Source organism: Leuciscus leuciscus (assembly GCF_965113295.1).
Source record: "Leuciscus leuciscus genome assembly, chromosome: 10".
In the NCBI taxonomy this organism is placed as follows: domain Eukaryota; kingdom Metazoa; phylum Chordata; class Actinopteri; order Cypriniformes; family Leuciscidae; genus Leuciscus; species Leuciscus leuciscus.
Window position 1 is genome coordinate 40504620 of NC_138734.1, and position 22955 is coordinate 40527574.

The 22955-nt window shown below is 37.6% G+C and overlaps 3 protein-coding genes across 6 annotated transcripts in view; 1 reads left to right on the plus strand and 2 right to left on the minus strand.

Moving 5' to 3' along the window:
- Window positions 1-8333, plus strand: part of yap1 (Yes1 associated transcriptional regulator) — a 33254-nt gene extending 24921 nt beyond the window's left edge. For both annotated transcript variants that reach the window (XM_082182564.1, XM_082182565.1), the window contains 4 exons: window positions 3098-3270; window positions 4817-4950; window positions 7063-7175; window positions 7258-8333. In XM_082182564.1, coding sequence (XP_082038690.1) covers window positions 3098-3270; window positions 4817-4950; window positions 7063-7175; window positions 7258-7496 — 659 coding nt within the window. In that variant the 3' untranslated portion in view covers window positions 7497-8333. The remainder of the gene's footprint in view (window positions 1-3097; window positions 3271-4816; window positions 4951-7062; window positions 7176-7257) is intronic.
- Window positions 8334-8457: 124 nt separating this feature from the next.
- On the minus strand, window positions 8458-15135 carry tmem123 (transmembrane protein 123). Its single transcript, XM_082182663.1, has 4 exons — window positions 14806-15135; window positions 13303-13470; window positions 13062-13209; window positions 8458-11268 (listed from the first exon to the last, which is right to left on the minus strand). The coding sequence occupies exons 1-4, from the start codon at window positions 14858-14860 to the stop codon at window positions 11244-11246; spliced, it is 396 nt and encodes a 131-aa protein (XP_082038789.1). The 5' UTR covers window positions 14861-15135; the 3' UTR covers window positions 8458-11243.
- A 947-nt stretch (window positions 15136-16082) lies between these two features.
- Window positions 16083-22725, minus strand: tbcb (tubulin folding cofactor B). 3 transcript variants are annotated; one of them, XM_082182630.1, is made up of 7 exons: window positions 22521-22725; window positions 22225-22394; window positions 21497-21640; window positions 21255-21351; window positions 19538-19729; window positions 17100-17172; window positions 16083-16978 (listed from the first exon to the last, which is right to left on the minus strand). In XM_082182630.1, the coding sequence occupies exons 2-7, from the start codon at window positions 22342-22344 to the stop codon at window positions 16864-16866; spliced, it is 741 nt and encodes a 246-aa protein (XP_082038756.1). In that variant the 5' UTR covers window positions 22345-22394; window positions 22521-22725; the 3' UTR covers window positions 16083-16863. The 3 variants fall into 3 exon arrangements, with proteins under 3 accessions (XP_082038756.1, XP_082038755.1, XP_082038757.1); XM_082182629.1 differs by having other exon boundaries at window positions 22517-22725; XM_082182631.1 differs by having other exon boundaries at window positions 22513-22725.
- Window positions 22726-22955: the final 230 nt, after the last annotated feature.

Here is a 22955-nt window from a genome sequence, read left to right on the forward strand (position 1 = left end):
AGACGCGAAGTTACCTTTCGATGCAGCCTAAGATAGTGTTCTAAGTAGTTTAGAACACAAGTTTATTTCGTCTTCTTCCTCGTCGAATTTCTGCCGCTCTACATACGTCATCTGGTATAATTGAAACGATTGGCTATGAGCTACGTACAGGCGCATTTGATAGACATTCGTAGCGCCCAATAAACGGCTCTGGGCATTCTTAAACCACGCCTCAAATACGAGAAAATGAACATGTGGTTCCCAGACCACGTCTCAATGAGACGAGGTCTGACGTTAGCCAGGCTAGAAGTCGTTGCCATTTTGAAGGTTTCCGCATCATGTTGCAGTGGTCAGGTGGTTCAAGTCAGAGCTTTCATAAAATGAAATGGGTTTTAATTAAAAGTTCTACGAGAACGTGAATGCTTTTTACAAGTCGGGATGTCATAATTACGGTAATTCCAACATGGCATGAACACATCTTCAGTGTGATCTAAGTTGATCTAAAGAGTTCTTTCTAGAAAAGGGATTCCAAGTGTAATCTAGTGGAACAACTGAAAACATGATCAGAAATTTGTGGTTAAATCGGGTGAGCGTATTGCAACAGCGCAGTGTCTGTAAAAAGGAAAAGCTCAAGAACCTGAAATACGACACTGACTCTATTATTTGCAAAAGTGCATTACATATTACTTGCATAACTTAGTGCGAATAACGGAAGCACATTTGCATTTCTCACTGCAGTAATCACTAATAATAACTGTGAAAGTCTTGATGTATAAATATACCACCTGCTGTTTCCACTTGTAAGTGATACGGCTGCCATCTTGCTTTCAACTGGTTTCCTACTACACACTAGTCACAGCTGAGTTTCCTCACGCTGGCTTCCGGCAGCTCACAGCTTGCTTTTGTGTGGCCCGCTGAGGTTTGTGTATGATAGGATATAGAGAGGCTTTTCTTCTGGACACAGATTGACTTCTTTCCTTTTTCTCCTCCGCGTACGCGCTTATCTCTCAACTCGAAACGCAACTTGAGCATGGCTTTTATACAACAAACCTGTTAAATCGACAGCCAGCAAATATTTACAAAGGCTTCAAACGTCCTGGCGCTGCGTTTCTTTAAATGTTTCCCAACACCCCGCCAGTCTCACCTGGAAAAGGACAGGGGAGCTGCTATTGGCTCGGCTTCGCGATACGGCCCGATAAAGACTGTTATTGCTGGATGATCGTGTTTCAGAGCCAGCGTGGCAAACTACGTCAATCTAAACTTTTATCTCTATCTCGTTCTTTATTTGTGTTTCTCTGGCACGTTTCCTCCTCCTCCTCCTCTTGTTGGTTCAGAGGAGAACACGTTCGTTGCACGAACCTGCAGTTCTGCTGCTCTTATGCAACACTGAGTCATTCGGCCACATGGATAAAGCTTGTTTGTGTGTTCTTGTCATCTTCATGCTGTGGTATGGAGTTTCCCAAGTGAGATGCCCACAGAAACAAGTATAGACTAGTCAGGGAAATCCAGACCTGAGAGTCAAGAGTTTATTTTGTGCAACAAATCTAGCTGCCACATATCAGCCTGTATTAACTGGTCACTCCTGCCCTGAGATCACCCATTACTTCTCCACCAGAACCGTCATTCGGCTTCAATAGACCCCTATCTATGCGAGATAAGAGTCTTAAAAGAGAAACAAACACACACACACACACACACAGATACACTCCCCCCACTAGCACTCATACACATTCCCACACACTCTTCCACGCCTCGGGCAGTGTGGGGGATGGTGGTTGTGGTGTGTGTGAGAGGCGTGGTGAGTCTCTGATCTGATTCCCATGGTGAGAGGAGAGTGGAGACTCATTCAGGCCTGAGGTAGTGTAAACACACTGTGATTGAATGGCGATGAGGATAAGCGGGGAAGACGGGGCTCCCTCGCGCATAACAACGCCAGCCCCATCGCGGCTTTGTTGTCCCTGGTGGCCCCAGTGCATAAGTAAACAGCCATTTTCATTGGTCCAATTACTGTAACACCCCACCTCCTATGGTCCAAAACATTTGTTTCTGTGTTTGCGTCTGTGGCGATACACATTTCGCCATTCACTTACATTGATGGGACTTTTATTATGCCCTGTGTTATGTATATATCATTTCTTTTCTTAATATACAATGTATATGAATGGCCAAACTGGAAATTATTAAATGAAATCGGATTATTTATAAATCCGAATATATCTTTCTATGACTAAATAACGACAATGTAAACTATATAATGAAGATATAACTATGTAATGACTATAAATTCAAATATTTAGTTGTATGTATACATTTATAGATACAAATCTGAATATACTGTATATATGCAAATCTGAATATACAGATACAAATCTCAGTATATAAATCTAAGTTGTAATTGTATAGATTGTAATTAGATATGAATATATGGTCATTAGTCTGAAAGTGATAAATGACTCACTAAATTAATTCAGACTTATAACTACATATTCAGATTTATAGATAAATATTCAGATTTACATTTATAAATTGAGAATTATAACTTTATATAAAAAAAAAAGTATATTTTCAGATTTCATATAATTGTCTTGTTTGGCCCTTCATAAGTGTATAATGAAAGTCCTGGATGCTAATTTGCCAATATGGCGTTTCAGTAGTGCTTATATACACTATAATGCCAATTTTATTTGCATGTTGTGTATATTTTCTAGTGGTAAAGTAAGTCATCATTTACTCACCAAAATGACTAACGGCCAAGGTCAGGATTTTTGTTAAATAATACATTAAATTTCATTTTGTTTTTCACCAAACCCTATGGTAAACCCCCAGAACACTTGGAATATACGACACGTGTCGCATGGGACCAATCTGTGATACTTTTTTTTTTTTTTTTTTTGTTATTCACAAGAATAAGCACAAGCAGAACTTTAAAAAAAAAAATTATTCTCCTTTTGTGGTCCAAAGTAGATAGAAGGGCATACGGCATTAGAACAACACCAGGCTGAGTAAATGATGACTTAATTTTAATTTTAGAGTGAGCTATCCCTTTAATCCTTTTCTTTATTGCCAATAACAAGAGCGAACAAAGCCTCTTAAAATAATTTATTGTGTGTGTCCTCAGCTATGAACCAGCAGCGAATTTCCCAGAGTGCTCCAGTGAAGCAAGGCTCCCAGTTGCCCTCCAGCCCGCAGAGTGGAGTAATGGGTGGAAACAGCCAGATCAGACTGCAGCAGATCCAGATGGAGAAAGAGAGACTGAGGATCAAGCAAGAGCTCCTCCGCCAGAGACCCCAGGTCAGACACACACCTGTCAGAACATTCTGTCCTCGCATGTAGACAGTACAGCTCAGGCCCATTCGGGCAGTGTGTGCCCGTGTATTTTTGTTTGTAACGTACCGTGGCGTTTAATCTTATGCTGGTTGTTTTGACAGACCTTGACTATTGGCACAAGGTCTGGTCCACTTTGCAACTTATGCATCTGATAAACGTACAACAACCCATCACACTTTGTTTCTTTACATATAGTGTAGGGTGTGTAAATCTGAAGTCGCTGTATAGATGGCGTGTGTTTTTTGCACGAGTAAATGAGAGGTTAGAGAGGAGGAGGAGGAGGAGGAGGTTTTGCTCAGCTGCCCCTGCTTTGGAATGTAAACACGGTGTTGACTCAGTTCTGCAAGACCCCCCTGCTGGAAAACTAAATAAACAGAGATCTTCAGGGATGATCTTACAGGCTAGAAGCAGCTCACTTTAAAGACTAATAAAGATAGGCCTTCAAAAACACTTAAAGACATTGATGTTATTGCTGGAAATCCTATAATGAATCGCTCACCCATGATATTGCATGTTATTGAAATCAAAGCGAACGTAAAATTGTGTTCTAAGTCTGTCCTACCTCTATATTATAACACATTTTCTATTAAAATGATATTTAAATAGTTTAAAATTTATTTACTTTCATACTGATCTTACTGAAATTTGGTTTAAAAAACAATTTAACCAAAAAACTGGAACTAAACTGAAATACATTTGCATGATTTTAAAACAAAAAAAAAAATAATTATACTCAAATTAAGTTTAGAATTACAGAATGCATTGTAATTGGTTCAAATTTCATAACCCATCTGCATTGATTTTGAAAACCGCTATTTAAATGATAGCAGTTAACGCATTAACTCTGGCAGCATAAAACTAAAGAAGAAAGACATTTCTTTTAAATAATGTGATGAATGAATCATTCTCAGTAAGATAGTCAATAAGGGTCAGTGTGGATGTCATGCTGTGACAGCCTGTTGAGTTATCCTTTAATCAGCAAAAGTTGTGAAAGTATTTAAGTTTCAATTAGTCATAGGAAGTCTGTAATAAAAAACAAAGATCTGACCCTAAATGGTGTGCAATAAACACACACACACCTTCGCGTGAGACTCTACAAACCACCCGTTTAAGCTGTGGCTATAAAAAAAAAAAATGTTGACAATCTTGCACAATCCATTGACAAATGATAACCAGATTTGTTACTCATGACTTGTTGGATGGGAAAGGCTTTTATTAACACAAGAGGCTGATACAGGAAACTAAGTGAAACTTGTAGGTTAAGTTTTTTTTTTTTTTTTTTACACCTCACTGTTTTGTGTGGTTTGAAAGCAAACCAGTATAGTTTGTTCTGTCCTTTCTCTTGAGTTTAAAAAAAATGCATCCGTGCTCATCTCAGTACTTGAAGTAATTCCAAAGAAAAATGTTAATTTTGTCTTCCGTTGAGCTTCCGTTCCTGCAAACCCAGTCTGCTCACTTTTGTGAATCTCGCTCTTTGACACGTATTTCTTTTGTCTGTGCGTGCGTACAGGAGCTCGCCCTGAGAAACCAGCTTCCAACCAGCATGGAGCAGGATGGCGGCACTCAAAACCCAGTGTCCTCACCCGGCATGGGCCAAGACGCCCGTAACATGACCACCAACAGCTCTGACCCTTTCTTGAACAGGTAAGGCACTTCAAACTCATGCATGCACAACACATGAACGCAAGAGAAGTTTGCACATGGTGCAAAGGCACGTAAATGCCATGAACCTTCCCACAAAAGATGTTTGGCTGCATCATGTGTGCTTTTTTTCTGCTGGAATGACACTCATTGGTGACCCCTGATGGAGAAGCTGTTGAAAGCAGTCGATATTAAGCAGCTTTTGTAGAGAATTGCGCCCTCCAGTGGCAGTCGAGCACATCACTCTCTCCTACATGAGAGCAGATAAGGGATTTATGTGAATAGCAAGGCGGCCGTGAGAACATGTGGTCTCGGTCTTGGACAAGGCCACCCCCCCACACACCCCTCCCCACCTCGGCTGCGCTCACAAAGAGCTCATTCATCCAGCGACTCTCATGCACTGAAGCCACATTTCATTCTCTTAATTAGGAGAAACTTGCTGTATTTTCCTTCACTGTAGCATGTCCTCTGCCCTCTTTATTTGTGCTGAACTGCCTGCCTGCTATTTATAGAGAGCTTTTCTCAGACCACCAGCAAAACAACACCTTTTACAATGACTCTCAAAGGCAGTTCAAAGCGGGCCACTGTGAGGAACACAAGCAGAAACTCTTGCAGCAGTCAGTAGCAGAATGAGCAGTCATTATTAGCAGTTAATCTGCATAATTGTACAGAAGTTAAGAGGCAAAGCTTTGGAAATGAGGGATTTTTATGTTAAGGGACTGTATATATGGTTGTACGTTATTTACACAAAAGACTTCAAAACTTTTGGAGTAACACAAATGGAAATAAATTAAACTTTCTTGTGTTTTAGCTAATGCAAAGTCTCCACCTGCTCTGCACACTCTCATTCTCTCAATAATATTGCGATTCAACACACTTTGACTTAGAAAAAAAGTTCGCAAAAAGAGCAAACTTCCTTTTTTTATTGAGTGATCTACACTGGATTTTAGAGTTATATTCTTAGCTTGTTCTGAGTTTGTGGTCAGATAGAAATAGTCAGGTGTGTGTTGATCTAATCTAATTGGTGGTCAAATAATTTTCCCCCAAAAATGTGAACATGAAATACAGGTGAAACTCGAAAAATTTGAATATCGTGCAATAGTTTGTGTATTTCAGTAATTCAAATTAAAAGGTGAAACTAATATATTTAGTATATATAACTATATACATCTGCATGATTATACTTTTCAGAGGGCCGACATTTCTGTATTTAAAATCCTTTTTTTTTTAAAAATTTTATTTCATGTAATATTCAAATTTTCTGAGATTTTGAATTTGGGGTTTTCATAAACTGTGAGCCATAATCTTCAAAATTATAACTTTTGCCCGATATTCAAATTTTTCGAGATTATTTATACCAGTGCGAGGCAAATTACCATAAATGATAATAATAATAAAAATCATATGTGAAATTTAAATCATGAAAAACGTAATTTATGTACACGTATAAAAATGTATTGCAAAAACTGTGATGCATTTTTTTCAGGATTCTTTAATGAATTGCACATTCAAAAGGACAGCATTTGTTTGAAATAGAAATCTTTTATAACATTATAAATGTCTTTAATGCATCCTAGCTGAATAAAAGTATTAATTTCTTTCAAAAGAAATCGGTTGCACTTAATTTTAAAGTGTCCTTGTTACAGTGTAATTATGCATTTAAGTATTGAGTAATAATAATTAACTACATGTACTTATGGTTAGGATTGGGGTTTGGTTTAGAGCATAGTTGCATGTAATTATGCATCATTTGGTTGCATAACTTTATTTTACAGTACGTGTACTTGGTGTACTTACCCAAGATAGTACTGGGTAACATAAGGTAACTACATGGGTTAAGGTTATGTTTATTGGTGGGTTTAGGGTTAGTACCTAGTTATAGTACATACTATGCTATAGTATGTACATGCGGAACAAGTGCTACCCATCATTTATAGCTATTACTACAGTAACTACATGTAACGTGTAACAAGGACACTGTCAAATAAAATCTTTCTGAGCCCAAACGTTAGAAAAGTAGTGTAACTGTACAATTCACATATGTACATGATTTATATCGGTCTAAGCAAGCTTTTAAATGTGTGTGTGTGTCATTAATGGTGTTTTCCTGTGCAGTGGGACGTATCACTCCCGAGACGAGAGCACAGACAGTGGCCTGAGCATGAGCAGTTACAGCGTCCCTCGCACCCCAGACGACTTCCTCAACAGTGTGGACGAGATGGAGACAGGTACCTCACAAGGACAATAATCACAATCACACCAAACACATGATATCAGCAGAGTTTTATAAGTCAAATGTCTCGCTCCCAGGCGATACCCTCGGCCCCAGCTCCATGGCGACACAGCCCAGCCGTTTTCCCGACTACCTAGACGCCATCCCGGGCACAGATGTGGACCTGGGCACCCTGGAGGGGGAGAGCATGGCGGTGGAGGGCGAGGAGCTGATGCCCAGCCTGCAGGAGGCCTTGAGCTCCGACATACTCAATGACATGGAGTCCGTGCTGGCGGCGACCAAGATCGACAAGGAGAACTTTCTAACCTGGCTATAGAGCGCCCTGAATCCAGCACTACTACTACGCCTTCTCTTCCAACACGCTGAACTGCTGCCTAATCCAATCTGTGAAGGATGCGTAGATGCTTTGAGTTGAGAAAAGAAAAGACATTTCACCCTCCTTGGACATGAAACAGTTTTTCTCTTCCTATCTTCCATTCACTACGTTCGGCCGAATTGGTTTTAAAAGCTGAGGTATTTTAACCGTTGGTCCTTTTTGTGCTTCTTTTCGTCTTTTTTTTCTTCCCATGTCTGCATCCTCAAGGCTGGCCCATGAACAGACAAGTATTCACACGTACCCGATTCTCTTCCACGGCTGTACTGTATGATCAGCGCGTGCGAGTATGTGAGTTTGCGTTTCCCCCTCATGAACTCCTCGCTGGGCGAACAGGGCCGATGGTTGCTCGGGCGTTCCTCGAGAGTGAGCGATAAAGACAGATGAAACCTCCTCTGTGACTCGAAACATCCCTGATCTCAGCTCAGCCACGACTGACTGTTTTTCCCTCGTACAGCGACGAGCCTGAGAAACCAAAAAAAGCGACGAGGAGGTCGTCTGTACGTGGTTTTTTTTTTTCTCGATGGGATCGGGATTGAAAGGTTTCAACGTGTGGCTTTGGTTAAAACGAATCCTGCTTGCTTGGCTGTGCCAGCAATATCACTCTAGAAACTGTGTAATCAAGTGCCTTCAGACAAAACAAATCCTGTCCTTTTTACACTAGAGATCATAGATCAAATTTGAAAAACGTTTTCATTTACTTACTCGCTTCATTAATCAAAGTATATTTCTTTCAAAGGTTTTATAAGAAAAAAAAATATTATGTTGGGATTTAGGGTTTTTTTTTTCTTTTTTTTTTCTTTCCTTAAAGAACCCTAGCCTCTTCTTTGTGTGTTAGTTTTATTTAAGCCTGATTTTGTTATCTTGACGGTTATGGCATTCATTTGTGATCAAAACAGATCTGTTTTTGCTCTCGTTTTAACGGATTTATACAACTATTCCAAGAGTGCGTGAAATGATTGACAGATAACACTGACAAGATTGTTCATAATCAATCTGAGGGGGGGGAATCGTTTGGTTTTGTTACCGATATCTCTTTTTATCTTACGATTTTTTTAGTATCTCAGTTGATGTGTGCCTGCTTGCTTGCTTGTTTTAGTGAAAATATCTCATCCAAAAGCAAGGAAGAAAATATCAAGGGCACTTTGCTCAATAGACAGACATCTCTGATATGAGCTCCAGTAGAGTCTGTGCCAGTTATGTTGATGATGTTTTGGTGCTGAGATGGATATCGGCAGTAAGTGGAAGGTTCTGATAAGTTTAGATGGCTAGATGAGCATGTCTTGATGGTTAGTGCTGTAGATTAGCTTGGTAACTGTGGATATGAATGATAGAGTAGACTTTAAAGGAAACAATCAGTTATCGTTTCTGTCAGGATTTCTTCGATGAGGCTTCCAAAGATTTTTTTTTTTAAGTAATGATTCTTTTCTCTTAATGGATGACACACACAAAAAATCTATCATGCCTTTATGTACACGTAAAACATAAGCTAATGAGAAAAGGTCTAATTGATTAGTGAGGAGATTTCTAATGAAGCAAGATTTGACAGGCCCTGTTTTGCTGGTTGTGATGTCAGTACTAAAGACACATTATTAGGCAGGTTACCTTGGTTTACATTATTTCACTATAGAAGAACACTACAGGAAATGTACTTGCATTCAGTAATATACTTTTGAATATCTCCTCTTGTTTACAATATGGTTATTTTTACACTACATAACTATAGCTCAATAACTGGCCCGTACACTAAATGCATTTTGTACTGTTTTTTTTTTTTTTTTTAAAGGTGACATTTTATGAGTATAATATTCTGTGGTCTGTTTGGGTGAAAAATACTCAATTGCCTCAGTAAGCAAACATTTTTATGGTCAAATTTTATGATCAAAAACAGCAAGCTAGGCCATAGTAATGAATGTTAAGAGGTGAGAAACAAAAAAGACAAGATAAGAGAAATATCTATTTTTGCAAACATAGTATTGACGGCAGACTCTAGTGGGGGTAAAACAGTGTTGGAGAGAGCAATGCAACAAAATGTTTTATGAATTGTGGGTACAGTTATGGTATTGCACGTTTATAGAACATTGACTAAAATGTGTACGTCACTTAAACATGATTTTATGCTTGCTTAGTGTGCAAATGTTCAGAATATATAGTAACTGTTTACTTTTTTTGTAGTGGTAGTACTAATCACACAAGTTAATGGATTGGTATTTAGATTTCTTTAAATGCACCCAGAATGAATTTATATCCATTTATTATGATCTAATGTTTTTTTTGTTTGTTTGTTTTTTTTTTTTGCTTTTTTTTTTTTTTTTAAATCAATGTATGTGCATGTACCTTAGAACCTTAAGTTCTGTTACATTATATCTCTTTACATATTACTTTAAAATTGGCCTGGAATAAAGTATATACTTTGGTAGATACTGTCTTTAATCGTATACTTATGCATTATGATAGCATACAATATTATTTAGACATTCATTGTAAATTGTGTGTGAGGAAAATGTACAACATGCAGCCCAAGGAAGTAAAACTACCATACATGAAACTATGGAAGCTTATTTCCGCCACAAAATAAAACATTTTAAAAGATAATTGCGACTTTTTATCTCACAATTGCGAGTTTACATCTCGCAATTCTGACTTTATTTCTTAGATTTCGAGATATAAAGTCAGAATTGTGCGAAATAAAGTTGCAATTGCGTGTTATAAAGTCAGAATTGCGTTTTATAAAATCAGAATTGCGTGTTATAAAGTCAGAATTGCGTGTTATAAAGTCAGAATTGCGTGTTATAAAGTCAGAATTGCGTGTTATAAAGTCAGAATTGCGTGTTATAAAATCAGAATTGCGTGTTATAAAGTCAGAATTGCAAGATATAAAGTCAGAATTGCGTTTTATAAAATCAGAATTGCGTGTTATAAAGTCAGAATTGCAAGATATAAAGTCAGAATTGCGTGAAATAAAGTCGCAATTGCGTCTTATAAAGTCAGAATGACTTTTTTTCTCGCAATTGCGACTATATCACGCAATTCTGACTTTATAACACATAATTGCGAGTTTATAGATATAAACTCACAATTGTGAGATATAAAGTCCAATTCTAAGGAAAAAAAAGACGGACTTAGAATTGCGACTTTATTTCTCAGAATTGCGACTTTATTTCTCACAATTCTGACTTAATATCTCGCAATTGTGAGAAAAAAAGTCCGAATTGTGAGATAAAAAGTCGCAATTATTATTATTTATTTATTATTCAGTGGCGGAAACAAGCTTCCATATTAAACTAATTTCAACACATCTAAAAAAAAAAAAAAAACACAAAAAAACATCTTTTATACAAAAAATACCATAGACTTATAAAAAATCCCTGAACATTAACCAAAATTGTCAAAATAATGTCTCTGATATCTCTTTAAAAAGACTTTTACAGGTTTCAATTTTACAAACTAGCAAAGATAGTCTAGATTAAGTACAAATACTAGATTAGACTACACAGAAAAATCACTGAAAACACATTTGAGTTCAAATATTCTCTACTAAAATGTGAAAACTGCTAAAAGAGGACGACTTATTTCAGATTATAGTGTATCAAACAAATCATCCACTGCTTCATATGCATATTAACCATGGTAAAGTGAAAACTTTCTCTTCAGATCATGACTAGCATGTATTTCCTCAGTGGCTCCATTTTAAATGATGGCATCATGTTCCTCACTGAATGACATGAAATATATATTAGCAAGGTTATATTAATACATGTGAACATGTATAAAACATGGCATGTGTAATACATAATTGAGAAGTAATTAGGTACATGGTTCACAAACACATCACATCATATATCTGGATATCCTCATGTTTTTTTTTAAGCGAGCAATTATGTAAATGTAAAAAACATTGAATAAAACAATAGGTGTGTTCGACCTGGGCTCACGCTGTTTGTGTTTCAGAGATGACACGGGATAAATAATTAGTCAAATTCCTATATTTGTCAAATATATAGACGTTTCAGGAACAGAAACACTTTTCATTCAATACTTTGTTCTTGTTTGTACAAGAATAATGTTCAACATACTATTTAAATACCAATAAAAATATTTTTATCAGTTTTATTTTGATAAACACTGCCTGGCCAAAAAAGTTGCTGTTTGGATTTAAATTAGCAAATGTCAATGATTGGACCAATGACTTCAGAGTCAATGATTGCATCATTATTGCAGTGATTATGATGTTTCTATCATGTTATATGTTTGGCAACAGTTCTTCTAACCCTAATTGATGGAGTGTGTAACTTTTCATTTCTGAAGCAACCATGTATGAAGACACATCATGGCCATATTCCAGCATGACAATGTCAAGATTCAGGCTCAAATTATGAAAGAATGGTTGTGAGGAACATGAAGAATCAATTCCACACATGAATCCAGAGCTTCAATTCATTGAAAGTCTTTGGGATGTGCTGGGAGAGACTTTACAGAGCGCTGGACTCTTGCATTGTCAATACAACATCTTGAGCAAAAATGTATGCACCTTTTGATGGAAATAAATGTTGTGATGTTATTCCCATCAAGAGGTGTGTGTTATTTGATGCATGTGTATAATATTATATGATTACATTACAAGGGCTGTTATAAAGACACTGATTTGTGAGCGTGGAACTTATGGTGTCAGAATAAACACGAAACGCACATGACCGTTGTCAACAATGAATAAGACCAATCGTGAAACAGCCGAGTTGTCATCACACTCGCTTTACTGATGCCGTACGACACGCACTGCTTAAAGGGATACTCCACTTTTTTTGGAAATAGGCTCATTTTACACCTCCCCCAGAGTTAAACAGGTGAGTCTTACCGTTTTCGAATCCATTCAGCCGAACTCCGGGTCTGGCGGTACCACTTTTAGCATAGCTTAGCATAGATCATTGAATCGGACAAGACCATTAGCATCTCTCTCAAAAAAATGACCAAAGAGTTTCGATATTTTTCCTATTTAAAACTTGACTCTTCTGTAGTTACATCGTGTACTAAGACCGCAGAGTCTGAAAATAGTCCCCAGCTCGGTAACTTCCAACGTGACCGGGACTAAGTTTGTCTAACCTATTAGACCTATTTTCAGGCGCTGCGTCATATCATTACGCCTGCTGCACTCATGGTACGGCAGCAAAGTTTCTTGATTATTACGCAGGAATGAGAGTATAGTTCCTAGCCATATCAGCCTAGAAAATCACAACTTTTCATTTTCCGTCGGTCTTAGTACACAATGTAACTACAGAAGAGTCAAGTTTTAAATAGGAAAAATATCGAAACTCTTTGGTCATTTTTTTGAGAGAGATGCTAATGGTCTTGTCCGATTCAATGATCTATGCTAAGCTATGCTAAAAGTGGTACCGCCAGACCCGGAGTTCGGCTGAATGGATTGAATATGAAATGAGCCTATTTCCAAAAAAAGTGGAGAATCCCTTTAAAGTCGAACACACCTAAAGAGAGAGCTCTGATGATACTCACATGGCTCTGTAGCGCACCTCCTGTTTTGAGCAGGCCAACCTGTAGCCCAGAGTCACAGCCAGTGTGATGATAATGGCCAGCGCCATCCCGCCAACAAAACTACCCGCGTGGAACCGAAACCCTGCAGTTGGGATACTAGGAGGAACGCCTGTTAAATATAATTTGTTAAACGTAAACTTGACTATAATGAAGGAAACCACATCAGTAGTGCAACAAATCAATGTATGAAATCAGATTGTACCAGTAGATGAAGAAATCAGGTGTTTGCTCTTTGTTGTGCTGAGCTCAGTGTTCAGAGACGGTTTAGTCGAGGCGATGAGTTCAGCTTTAGGGGCTAATGTTGTTTTGGACATGTTTGATCCAGTCACTGTCTCTCCTTCAGCCGGATGAGTCTGGACAGCTCTCAGGGCTGAATGGCGATCAACATACAGATCAGCAGAAAAGCATTTTATTGGTTCTTATTACAACAAAAGCCACTAGTAGTTTACTTTCTTAGTGTTGTGTAAGATGTTGCTGCAATAGCACACATCTGGTCCACAACTTTGAGAATGTTGCAATCTTTGTTTTCATAGAAAACTTGTGATTTAAGAGATTCATATGGTGTACTTTATTGAGAATTTATAATAGTCAGTTGTTGACTTCCCATAGTGAGCCGTCTACCTAGACCAGCGGGCCTCAACCAGGGGGCCTCCAGATGATTTAAAGGCTTGCTTTCACAAACAGGGATTATATTAAGCCAGGATTAGGCCTTAGTTTAGTTAGGATATTTAAATTGCTTTCATAAACATGCCTTGGAAAAAAACACATTACTGGTGTGCATCTTGAGACAAAACAACAGCACATATTTTAAGATATCTCAGTGCAAGTTGCTTTTAGTTAAAACAACTCAAACATTTTAGTCTGGGACTATTTTAAACATCGTCCATGAAACTAGGGGGAAATTAATTGAAATAAGACAAAACAAGCATTAAAATAGGGCCAAACTAAAAATGCAGATACTTCTTTTTTCATTTACCTCCTCAACAACTGTTTATTACATTTTTTTGAAGAAACGAGTACACACTGTCTTGGAAAAACCTAGATAAATAAGGCAGCCTAATTTGATGTGTGTGTTTTAATTTTCTAAAAAAAAAGATCTTATAAGACCATGGGCATTTATAGAATGAATATACATTTTTCTAATTATGCCGAGCGTTAAAATATTTTATCGGGTAGAAATTGTGTAAAAAAAAAAAAAAAAAAAAAAAAAATTCCTAGACCATAGATCCCACGCAAAAAAAATCGAGAAAACGCAAAAGCATTGACATTTCCACTACGAGGTCCTCTTCGGGACTCCGTACATTTTGAATAAAGATTTGATTAAAAGGAACATTATTATTTATTTATTTTTAAATGTGCACGGGAGAATCATTTATAATAAACAGCCTACTGCAATATTGTCAATTCTGATTTCCTTGTGACTTTAGGTTAGAATAGATAACAAAACTAAGTATGAGTAGTAGTGACGTTCTTTGCGATTACCACTAAATAAGACAGATTCACTTTAAACCATTAAACACTGCTTCGGAGCCTGTGGTCTAGGTTACGTTAGGCAGGCTCACTCACTTTTGAGACATAAACCTAAATGTGCTATGTACACGTGTACACAATGGAGAAGCTCTCGCAATTTCCGTTATATAGCGCAGTTTCCACAGAGTTCTTGTGCAAGTTCTTATAAAACAAAATAAACAATTGAGAAACTTACCCGACGACAAAACCAGACAGGATTTAATGAGGATTAAACACAAACAGCGGTTCATTTTCTTTGCCAATAAACTAAAGTCCTGCAGTTTCACACCAAACGACAGTCATGACGACCGAAAAAAAAAGAAAGAAAAAAGAAGCGCAGTTCTCCTAGTCTGACTTCTCGACGACGACTGATCAGACTGCTTCTGGTGTCACTCAGAGAGACGCGTTATATATAATTTAGACTTTAATATCCAGTTTTAGTAGACACCGGCACAGCTTGATGCTGACAGCAACAGCGACTGACACTGTCAACTAGGTAGGTAGTCTTATCAGGAGAGGCTTTTGTGTGTGTGTGTGTGTGTGTGTGTGTGTGTGTGTGTGTGTGTGTGTGTTCTCTAAAACAGCCTACTGCTAGATATCTGTTTGTTTGTTTTTTTAAAAGTAATGTGCAAGCAAGAATGACAGTGATTTGAAACTTTTATTTTTGCAAACCATCACAATCTGGGGGGAAATAAAGTCAGACAGCAGAAGTACATCTCTAAGATGTCTGCTAAAGAGCGCTTGATCTGGGAAACATCTGCTGTGTAAAACATCTTTACATACATTCTAAATCATAAACATTTTAAAAGACATTTTCTAAACGTCTATTAACATCTGACAGGAAACGTCTTAGAGACACATATTGCAGACGAGCAAACACTCTTAAAAAAAACAAAAAAACACACATACATCTTGCAGATGACGTCAAATAAACGTCTCCGTGATGTACGTGTGCTATCAGGGATGACTATACTAAAAATAAGTGCACTCAAGACACGTTTAAATGAATCAGAAATCCCATGAATTATGAATTCATCTCTATTTTTCTTACCCACTTAATTTTTTTATTTTTTCCAAAAACAAGACTTAATATAATTTTGCTTCTCAAGTAAATGTATCATGATTTAAGACCGTGTGGATATTTGGAAATCAAGAAGACAAAAACATGGAGTGAATGGAGGAAGAGATACCAGCACTTTTCTAGCATGTCTATCTCCAACAAACAATGTTTGTGCCTAGTCTAATGTCCAGCTTTTCTACTTTTAACTCGACATTGATTTGTTAAAGAAGTGCAGCAACTGGCATTCATGTGAAAACCAATCACTGCATGTGGACCAAAAAAACTAAAAAAAATTGAATTATCTACAAGCTATCAATATTTTAGGGATGTACTTCACCAGTGTTTTTCAGTACAACGTGTCCCATGCTGCATATTCAGGCAGTTTCAGAAGAAAGACAATTTGAGCACATGTCTGCAGGTTGTCCAAAATTGGTATTGATTTATTTGAAACACAGAGATTTTTGCTAAACACAGAATTCCATAAAAACAAGGCTTTTCTGTTAAACGTGAATTTGACATGCATCGAAAAGCTTACATGCCAATTTTCACCAAAAAAAGGCAAGAATTCATCACATTTCAGTCATTTACACTGAAAATACCGAACCATGGAAAACCGAGGCCACAGGATTCTATATCCTACAATTCATCTGTGAGCTAAATCGCTAAAGTGCCTAAGAGAATGAGGGACTAAGACCCTAAACACAGTCATGTTGACGTATAAGAATGTAGTAGGCTGCAGAAAGAGGAGGAATGACTGTACAGAATTGGCAAAAAACGTGAAGAACATATTCTGTTGTGGTTAGTTGGTTTCGTTTGAAGTAAAATGGTTCAGCCTGGGCTCAAATTAGCTGCAGAACTTTGGAATTCAATAATGAATAATCCACATGCAAGTGAATGCTTTAAGAGCACAACTAGATATTTTTTATACTCTGACCTCGACTGATGTTCTCACTTTTTGCCCTACTACTCCCAGTCGCCAGGGCACAGATGCATTTAAGATCATTTCTTGTGTTTGCCTGCAGGAAATTAAAGTAGAATTTGCGCTGATCTCTTCCAGACCAGCCTAAAACAAAATGATCTGCATTGACGACAGAAAACCCTTCTACCACAGCAATGTCTCACTGCATGGTGTCAAACGACTTGAAGAAAGAGGATCTTCCTTCAGATGCTTCTTGACTGCTCGTCAAGTGAGTCTTACATCTCATCTAAACCATAGTCCTCTTCGGGGAAGTCTCCCACCGTTACTGAGAGGGGCTTCACGAAGGCGCCGTATTTCGGCTCACATTCAAAGTAACGTTTCCCATTCACACTAAATCAACACAAAACAGGAAGCATCAGTTAGACTTTCTCATAAGGGTCAAGTATAAGGGTCACATTAGAAGTTTTCTGAGACATGCTGGTGTACATAAATAACTTGAGCGAGCACCAACCTGCCGTCATGCTTCCCAAGCGGCTCATCGTATTTCACACCGACCCAGTGGCCAGGCTTGAAATCCACCGTACCTGAAAACAAGCAATAAACAGGCATGTGATCAGCTGAGGACACGATAGAAGGAAAACCTGCTTTTATTCCCATTCAATAGGACTACACAACAACAATAATTACTATTAGGGCTGGGTATTGACACAAATTTCACAATTCGATTCGATTTCGATTCACAAGCTTGCAATTCGATTCGATTTCGATTCAATATTGATAATTTTGGATATCAGGTACAATACATTGCAAATTTTCTCAAGGAAAACAAATCTCTTAACTAATGCTGTAAACTATGGGAGTCAGTGGTAGCCTATAGGCTTCATTAGCCTACTATAATATTGAAGGTAAAAATTAACTGATTTGTATACAAACACTTAATGTATTTTTATAATAATAAAAGTTATATGAAATTATATAAACATTTAAATGGTGGCTGACTGTCATAAAAAAACTTTCCAAATTGATTAAAACGTGCAGTAAACATTAAAAATTATAATGAAAATGTAATATGGTGCATATATTTAACAAAATGCTCCTCTCTAGAGTTAATTTTTCTAGCTGACTAACGAGTTTATGGTCACTGGATATGTTTTTTCTGAGGTAAATGTGACGTTACATGACATTGTTTACTAATGTCTGTCCACAGTTGAAACACTGATTGAGCGATTCCATGTCACATGATACGGATTTTGATAAGTTGTACTCTATCTTTTAACACACTTTCAGATGCTCATTCATGTTTATTTCGCGCCGTAACTGGTATTATTAAGGTGGAAGAGAAGATCATGTGCTTCTCTTGAGCTGAGCCAGAGCGATCTCACGCCACAGCGCCAAAACGGTAATTATGTTTTTGAATTTCGTAAGAAAATGGACATAATTTGAAATCTGAGACTTTGTTTCATATCAATAATAACAAAGCACAAAGATTATTGCTTTTTATTGGATGGGATGCGCGCAACAATGTTCCATTCATTCATCAAATGAAAACAGGATGACTAATCGATTCTTGGGATTTAAGAATCGATATCGGTTCGTAAAAATGAGAATCGATTAAAATCGAGAAATCTATATTTTTTACCCAGCCCTAATCACTATTACTACTTTTATTATTCAAAATATTATCTTTTATTATTTAAATGATCAAAATTAATCAAATTAACTAAGAAATGCAAAACTATTGCCATACCACTATTGTAATGTAAAATAAGTTTATTAATAATAATAATAATAATAATAATAATAATACAAATTTATTTACAGAACAATAGTAAAATTACAAATGTTTATGTCTGCCTTAATTTCTTTGCTTTCAAACATTAAAGGGGTGGTTCAGGATTTTGGACATCGGACCTCATTTCCAAGTTAGCCTGGGTGTTATTTATCAGTGGAGACAGTTTAAAAAAAAAAATGTATCCAGTGCTTCCAGTTGCATAGTTCGCCGGTGCTAGGCTAGCGCGAGTCAACGGTATCTGTTAGCCTGCCATTAAAAACAGTTCTACCCACTCCACAGTACACCAAAAGCAAATAAATGATAACGCCAGACTATCGATGTAAATGTCTGTTGAGAGAATAATGTTAGAAATCAAACTACCCTTTCATCGCATTGCAATAGTTATACTTTGTTCCCTGTATTTATTAGCACAGTCTACAGCAGCGGCGGAGTGATATTAAGTTACCTAGGAAACCGAGAGAGGCTACTACTAGGTAGCTAGACGTCCCGACTGTAGTGCGCCTCTGTTCTGTGTTTACTTTTCGGCGCAGTACTACTAACCGGAGCAAAGTAAAATTCCACCGCTGCTGAGAAACTAGTTTCTGTAAATGTAATGCGATCATTGAGATGCAAGAGTAGTTTGATTTCTAACATTATTCGTTTTTTAATGGAACATTACAGTATTTATAATTAATTATTTGTCAGTACACTTAATTATTATTATTTATTAAATTAAACATAATCTTTAAACATATCTTCCTCTGCCTCTTGCAGCGACATGCTGATATCCGATGATGCGTTAACTGGCATGAGGGCGGGACAACCTGTCACTCACATGCGATCAACCAATAGCAAACCACAACCATCCAATCAGTTTCTGATGGACAAAATCAAGTCACAACACTTCTGTATTATGCAGACTTTAAAAAGTGTCTATTTATCAATTTTATACATTTCTCCAAGACACTGAAAACACAGGTTCACGACTCAAACGTACAGCTTATAGACTAAATAATTCACATTTATTCATGGATATTTACCCCATCACTGGGCTCTATTACATGTAACAATAACGTGGTAAATCAGAGCAGTAGGTGGGATTAAATCAGGTTATGATTTAATTATTAGTGTTGAGCCCTGATCTGAGAGGTGTGATATGAAAATGATGGTGAGCTTACCCACAAACATGACAGTGCCAATCTTGGTGGGTTGCCCAGGAACTTCAACTTTACAGCGGTTTCCAGCAGCGATGGCTTCAGCCGCTGCCTTCTCTTCCTCCTCTTTCTTAGCAAGAGCCTCTTCTTGCTTGACCCGGTTTTCCTCATTAAAACGACCCAACTTCATATTCTTCTTGAAGCTCCGTATCGAATCTGATGTGTATGAAAACTGAGACGTTAGATATGTGCATTTCTAACATATTTTAGAGAGAACAGACATTACATTAATGGTAAAGGCACTTTAAATAAGTGTGATCCAAGTTTCTTAGCGGTTTTGGGCTACCTTATTTTATTGGAACTTTGTATTTCATGGGTTAAAGCAGTGAAACACTTGATTAAAAAAATGCAATTGGAAATGTATCACAAAATCACATCACACGTAAATGTTAAAGAAATGTTTAAAGGCAGCATGAGATGAAGAATTCACCCTATCTTTTTTCTAAATGCATGTAGGGCTGTGCAATTAATTGAATTTGGATTTGGATTTCGGCTCCCAACGATCACCAAAATAGTACAATCGAGTAAAAACGATTATTTTTCCATGTTCTGTTTTGCAAGAACACTCTTATTTTGTCTTGTGTTCTGAATGACATGCGCACTTCCGCCCCTCCCGAAGCCGTAAACTCTCTCAGCTTGAATGTTTAAACTGATAAGACTTAAAGAAGTGAAAATGATCAACTTTAGTTACGATGCAATGCTGGCCCGATTGTGCATGTGACAATCTCCCCATGTCCCGACTCCTAAACGCGAGAGTGTAGTTTTGACGCTTGCCTTGTCCAACCCATTTTGAGAGACAGAGAGAGAGAAGACGCGGCGCCGCTGAACACTCACGCGGTTTGTGAAATTGCGTCTTTGCGAAAGTTTTAAAATGATAGATTTGATTTTATAATCTGTGTGGATTAATTTAGGCTACTCATACAATCTACTTGCTAAAGTGAATCAATGTTTGCGGGGGAATTTCCCACATTATAAGCGGTAGACCTGTGGGAAAATTTAAATACTTGAAGTATTATTTACATTTACATTTATGCATTTGGCAGACGCTTTTATCCAATGAAGCTCTGCTCGGCTTTAATATAACATTATCTGTTATATTATTTTTTAATAGTTCAAAAAGTACAATCAATGTTCAAATGTCAATTTTTTTATAATTGTTGAAAGGTGTATTTTTAATAAATGCAACACGTTCCCAAAGTCATGTGAAATAATCGTGTTACATAATTGTGATTTCAATACTGACCAAAATAATCGTGATCATGATTTTTTCCATAATCGAGCAGCCCTAAATGCATGTTGAGGTAATTATGAATGATTCATCCTAAATGTATATTCATTTACCTCATTATTTTTGATCAAAATGTCAACTTGATCTTCCGGTGAAATGATAGATTCTCTGCTGACTTATACAGAACTTCTCCAATAATTTAGTCTGCTTAAACCTGCCCCTTTCTTACAGTCGACTGCAATCTCACATTTAGTCGATCTGCTTCAATCCAATCAGCAAACGACTGATAGAAGCAAGGCTACATGTTTCACTGAGATGTATGTCACAATGTGGGGGGAAAAAAAGTCACTTCATGACTGACTGACTATTTGAGCAGTCACTGTAAGTTGCTATACATTTAAATCACTCATCAAATGTGTCGCAGGCAGAAATGTGATGCCATGTTTCGATTACCTGCCCTTTTTTCATAGGCATCATCAGAGATCTCGAATTTCTCCACCTTCGACAAATCAGTGAACTCCCCGCTCTGCGCACCACTGCGGTCTGTCACCTGCACACAGCAGAAGAATTACATCTTTATTAATGCCAGAACAACACAGTTCTGAAGCTTTAATCATCTACACATTTCAATTTTGTAATGTCACTCGTTTCCTGTGTAGATGGTGTGTGTGTGTCAGAACGGAGTTGATACCCACATGTATTCTGCAGTCATCATCCACATGATAGGAGCCGAGCAGAGCTTCATTGTTGTCTAGCTTCTGTAAGAACTTGTCTGAAGCGCTGAATAGATCGAGGTCCATACAGGCAGCCGGGGTTCCCACAATCATCTCAAGTTTACTCTGTAAAACAAATGCACATGTTCAGTTAGAATTAAACTAAAACAGGAATATGATTCCAAATAGAATAGAATAGAGACCTTTATTAACCCCCTTACTTTTATGATGGATGGATGAACTTTTTGGGGCTACAAAATCTACTCCAATGGGACAACGTTTTCACATTTGATCTGACTGAGTGCCATTTTTTTTTTAAATCATGGACAGTCTGCATGTTTTACATAATTGTTACAGAGCAACTCCACCCTACAAAAAAAATTATAATAATGATAATAAAATATCACACTCGCAAATGCTGTTATGCTGAATATTAGCAATCAAGCAAGAGAGATGTTCTTAACTGTGATTTGACAATGTGTTATCACATTACATCCATAGCTTTAGAAAGTACGTAGCAAATCTGATTTGATTTGCTACGTACTTCTGTTTTGATATTTTTAACTCTATTTTTAAGAAAGCAAAGCTTCACAGCACAACATACTGTCTCCTACAATAGGCAATTTCACATGCAACTTAGTGTGACGTCTGACATATTCCTACTAGGTCATAATAAGACCAGGACATGACGCATATCTGCACTGCCGCACCTTAAACTCTGCGATCGTTACGCCTCGGTTGAATCTCCGGTTGATCTCGAAGGAGCTGACGGTGCTGGTCACCCGCACGGACACGGTGGGGTTGCTGATGACTGTCACACTCCCGTCCATCTTCAGTTACTCAGCAAAGTCTGGTGCTGGTGTGTGTGTGTGTGGTCGAGCTGAAAATCAAATGTGTGTTTAGTATTCATGCAGCAGTGTCTGGGCAGAACAGTTGTCATGTCATCCACTGAAAGCTTGGTTTTTGCTACGGCTAGCCAATATTTACGTTACATGCACTCACTCACGTGACAAGATCTTCGCTTTATTCACTGCTTCAGTCAGCTTCAGATATCATCAGTTACACGCGATCCTATATTTTAAAGCCTGTATTCAGAACTTGAACCCCACAAACTATTATCTACTTCTTTGTTTAAGCTGTTAGGAAAAGATCTTCCGTCACAGACCACACCGCTAGATTCTGGAAGATTCTGCCCACCCCATATTTACCTTTGAGCCAATTAAAAAACGGTTATTGGGCGGGCTTTTGAATTCAACCAATAGTAATCCGTTATGAGTCTTTCAGTGGGCGGGGCAAACGTACTCTGTCGAATCGGGCTGCTCAGTGAAACCTTTTATTATCCAATCACTGTTTGTTTTGTTGAAGCAGACCGCTCCCAAATCTGCCAGAAAATACAAATGTCTGCAGTTGACAATGTGTTCCACACGATGCTGCTAGAGTT

Excerpts from the sequence above, each read along its gene's own strand:
- tmem123 (XM_082182663.1), bottom strand. The coding sequence starts at position 14,860 with ATGAACCGCTGTTTGTGTTTAATCCTCATTAAATCCTGTCTGGTTTTG. Across the intron at positions 13,471-14,805 it reads CTGTCTGGTTTTGTCGTCGG|CCCTGAGAGCTGTCCAGACT; the intron begins GTAAGTTTCTCA and ends ATCGCCATTCAG. Across the intron at positions 11,269-13,061 it reads GAGGTGCGCTACAGAGCCAT|TGAGGAACATGATGCCATCA; the intron begins GTGAGTATCATC and ends CATGTCATTCAG.
- tbcb (XM_082182630.1), bottom strand. The coding sequence starts at position 22,344 with ATGGACGGGAGTGTGACAGTCATCAGCAACCCCACCGTGTCCGTGCGG. Across the intron at positions 21,352-21,496 it reads ATGATGACTGCAGAATACAT|GTGACAGACCGCAGTGGTGC; the intron begins GTGGGTATCAAC and ends TGCTGTGTGCAG. Across the intron at positions 17,173-19,537 it reads TGGCACTGTCATGTTTGTGG|GTACGGTGGATTTCAAGCCT; the intron begins GTAAGCTCACCA and ends GCTTGTTTTCAG.